This window comes from Neltuma alba, unplaced genomic scaffold, assembly GCF_004799145.2.
Source record: "Neltuma alba isolate B1F8T4 unplaced genomic scaffold, ASM479914v2 tig00012802_pilon, whole genome shotgun sequence".
In the NCBI taxonomy this organism is placed as follows: Eukaryota; Viridiplantae; Streptophyta; class Magnoliopsida; order Fabales; family Fabaceae; genus Neltuma; species Neltuma alba.
This window is the reverse complement of record NW_021637199.1, coordinates 236-3744: the sequence shown is the minus strand read 5'-3', so window position 1 is coordinate 3744 and position 3509 is coordinate 236. Positions and strand designations below refer to the sequence as shown.

The 3509-nt window shown below is 33.8% G+C and overlaps 1 protein-coding gene across 1 annotated transcript; it reads right to left on the bottom strand.

The window, feature by feature from the left end:
- Positions 1-1956: 1956 nt before the first annotated feature.
- Positions 1957-3002, bottom strand: LOC114731086 (transcription repressor OFP8-like; the record flags this gene model as incomplete). Its single annotated transcript, XM_028918211.1, has 3 exons — positions 1957-2300; positions 2344-2495; positions 2642-3002. Coding segments are annotated over 3 exons (755 nt in total), but the record flags the coding sequence as incomplete, so codon positions are not given.
- Positions 3003-3509: the final 507 nt, after the last annotated feature.

Below are 3509 nucleotides of genomic sequence, written 5' to 3'. Positions count from 1 at the left end.
GCTTTGCCAACCCATTTGGATGTGTTCAATGGATCTTAATATACCGTCCGTATGATAAAAAAATATTTATGCAGATTTGGTCTGAAAGAATAATAGATAGGCCAACTTAATTTAATAATATATATATAAACATTGTGAATAAAACCTACTTTGAATATTATTTATATTTATCATTAACATAATGTGTGGCCGCACGTTGGGCTTTGAAACCTAGAAATTCTATCATTCCATGGCTGAAACTGGCTATGATGGTTTTATGAAAACAGAGGAAGGGACATGAAGATATTTGGATCACATGTGAATCCACCTCAATGGTCACATTAGATAGTGAATGAGAATGGTTGATTACTCTTCGGACACTAATATATGTCACTCTTTGCACCAATAATAAAATATCATAATACTTTCCCTGATTTTAATATAAGAGATGGTTTAATATTCAATTTGGTTTTAAATATAAGATTTCAATCCACTTTATCTTTCATATTTATTTATTTTTTATAAAGTAGTTTTGTAATAATTGTACATGTTAATAGTTCTACCAAATGGTAGTTCTAACTAATAAACATGATTAGTAAAAGTATTTTAAGAATGATAAACACCTATTTATTATAAATAACTAACTTAACAATTTTTTTAATATACTTGAATTAGTTAACATACTTGAACTAGTTAACAAGTTTTTTATATTAAGAACGAAAGTAGTAATAATTTAAAACAAAAAACAAAAGATAAACACGATGCTGGAGATTCATGTTTAACTATCTCCTATTTATTGGGGCCACGCTCATTTTTTACAAACAAGATAAAGGTCAAATAAAGCCAAACTTGTTTTCTCTAGTTTCCCCACGCGCACACACGCATATCCACCTTCTTTAATCCCTGCCGTTATTGCATTCAAGAGCATATACTTTCCATCTTTCATGTTAGTGCAAAATTAATCAGGTTATGATGTTTAAGACTCAGCTTTAAAGTTTTAACTATTCAATATATCGATTCTTACACTCTATAATTAATTACAATTCAGTTTCTAAATGACGATATACTTTTTAATATATATATATAAGAGGACTAAAAGATTAAAATAGCTAAAATTTAAAGAAGTGGGTTGGATAAGTTAAACTTGAAAAACAGAAATAATGTAACTGAATCAAAATTATAAGAACTAAATGATTTTTTTAATAAAATGATATAGAAAAAGAAGCAAATCGTTCCAAAAAAAAAACTCATCATCCCAAAAAAACACACTCAAAAATACTATAGTAACTATCAGCTAGTATGAAATATAACCTGACGATGCAAAGTATAGAAGTCACAGTAGGAACATTTGGAGTATTGCTTATTTTTTTCCATCCCTGCCCTTCATTAACTATGCTGATTACTTTGGCAATTGGCGGTCAAAATACATATGAAAAAGGAAATTAGAATCATTTAATTTAATTTGGGAGCATTATTGAGAAATAATTTTAATTTATGACGAGTTTAAGAAGTTCAACCACTTTTAAACTTTTAAGAAGTTCAACTATTCAAAATATAATTTAATATGCTTTCAATTGCTTAGGTGATACTAATAATCTAATATTATAGGCCCTGAGATCTATTTTGAAGGTGAAGTACCTAATGAATAATGATAACATGCTAATACAGTGAAAAGCAAATCAAAACGCAGTCTTTTTTCTCAAGCGGACTTTGGAAAGAGCAATCTTTTCTTTTTATGGTTTCTATTCTTTTAGTGAATCCACAAACAAGAAAAAGGAGCGTTTTAGTTTTTACTTCAACGAAGAAGACAGCTCCAGTTTTGCAACTTTTTCTCCCTCAAAATTCAAATCTTTTTCGACTTTCAAGTCCAGTAAAATCAGGAAAATTAAAAAACAGAACACAAGAACTAGCAAGAGGAAATCTCAGGGGAAGAGAACCGGAGAAGTGACTTGAATTAAATAGAAAATGAGGTATGATACAAGGAAGCTAAGCTAAGCCAAGTCAGAAACTAAACTAATTTCCATAGAAACAAAGCACAATGAACTCAGAAAAGTTCTCTCTCTGTTTTCCATTCAAATTCTAAACCCAGTCACAGAACAGAGCATCATAAATCTCCGTGAATACTTCCACAATGATCTTGTGATGATGATGTGAATTCAGTGACAGAAAACACTGCAACAGATTCTCCAAATCCTTTGCAGCAAATATCTGTTTCTCCACTATCATTTCCATTGACGTCCTGAAGTCATTGTAAGGATCACTCGAACGTTTCACCACGGCGAAGCTATCCTTCACTTTCACCTGCAATGGCAGAAAACCATCTCAGAATTCCCCTTCTTAGAGCTGAACCGACTTCCGTCCTGCTTTCTCCGGCGAGAGACCGATGCCTCCGGCGAAACCGGCGAGACTGTGAGGAGTCAGACGAGGTGCTTTTAGAAGAGAAAAGAGTGTCCGTCTCGTCATTCGTCGTCACTGCTATACACCAATTCCCTCCAAAATCATCTGCTTCTTTCTTGCTATACCGAACGGAATAGTCTCCTTTGTGATTAATTTTCATCTGGGTATCCTTCTTCTTCTTCTTCGTCGTCGTCGTCTTCTCCTCCTCCTCTTCGTATCCTTCTTCTTTCTTGCTGATTCTTTCACTTTCTCGGCAGAATCAAACTCATTCTCGCAGCTACGAGAAGCAAGAAGACAAGACCTACCGTTGAGGTCGTCGCAGAGGGAATCAAAGCATGGAGCGTGAAGAGATTGTGAGGCTTTGGTCTGAAGATGGAAGGAAAGGGACGAAGTCTGGGGGACATGGGGCTCCATGAGATGTGAGGATGGTGGGTGGTAGTGTGGAGCTTTTTCCATGACATCGGAGAAGTTTCGGGTCCTGCAAGACCCGAACGAGGTGCTGAACATGCGAGAGACTCGTATTTGAGTCGGTTTTCCATTACAGTTCAGAGAGAGAGAAAGAGAGAGAGAGTGCTGTGAATCAAAGAAAGATGGGATTTTGAAGAAGAAGAAACGCTGCTTGTGTTCTGAGGGGAAACAGGGGAAAAGAGAGGGATATTTAAATAAATGCATGACGAGGGAGGGAAGAATCGAGGAAGACTCGAAATGTCAAAATAATAAAATAATTTAATATTATAGAATAAATGAATAAATAACGCCATGCTGTTTTGTCGATCGTCGTCTTCTTTGTCCTGAATTACTGGTCGTCCAGCCAGTTGGATTAATTAACAAGAGTAAAAGACCGCCTTTTTCGGGAGAGGAAAAAAAAAGGAGTACAACTTTTAAAATTATATGTTTTCATAAAAAGTTAAATAGTAAATTTGTACCGAAAGTTTTTGTCATGCGATTGGTGCAACGTTTTCCTAAAAATTTAACAAATGGTGGCAATTTAAATAATAAACAAAGAAATAAATATTTTGATTAAATATTGTCATACTTTACTTTGTCAATAAGTCATTTAATAATTTTTAATATCTTTGCATAATCTAATTATGAAACAATCATATTAGTGGAACATATAATTAATTCAAAGT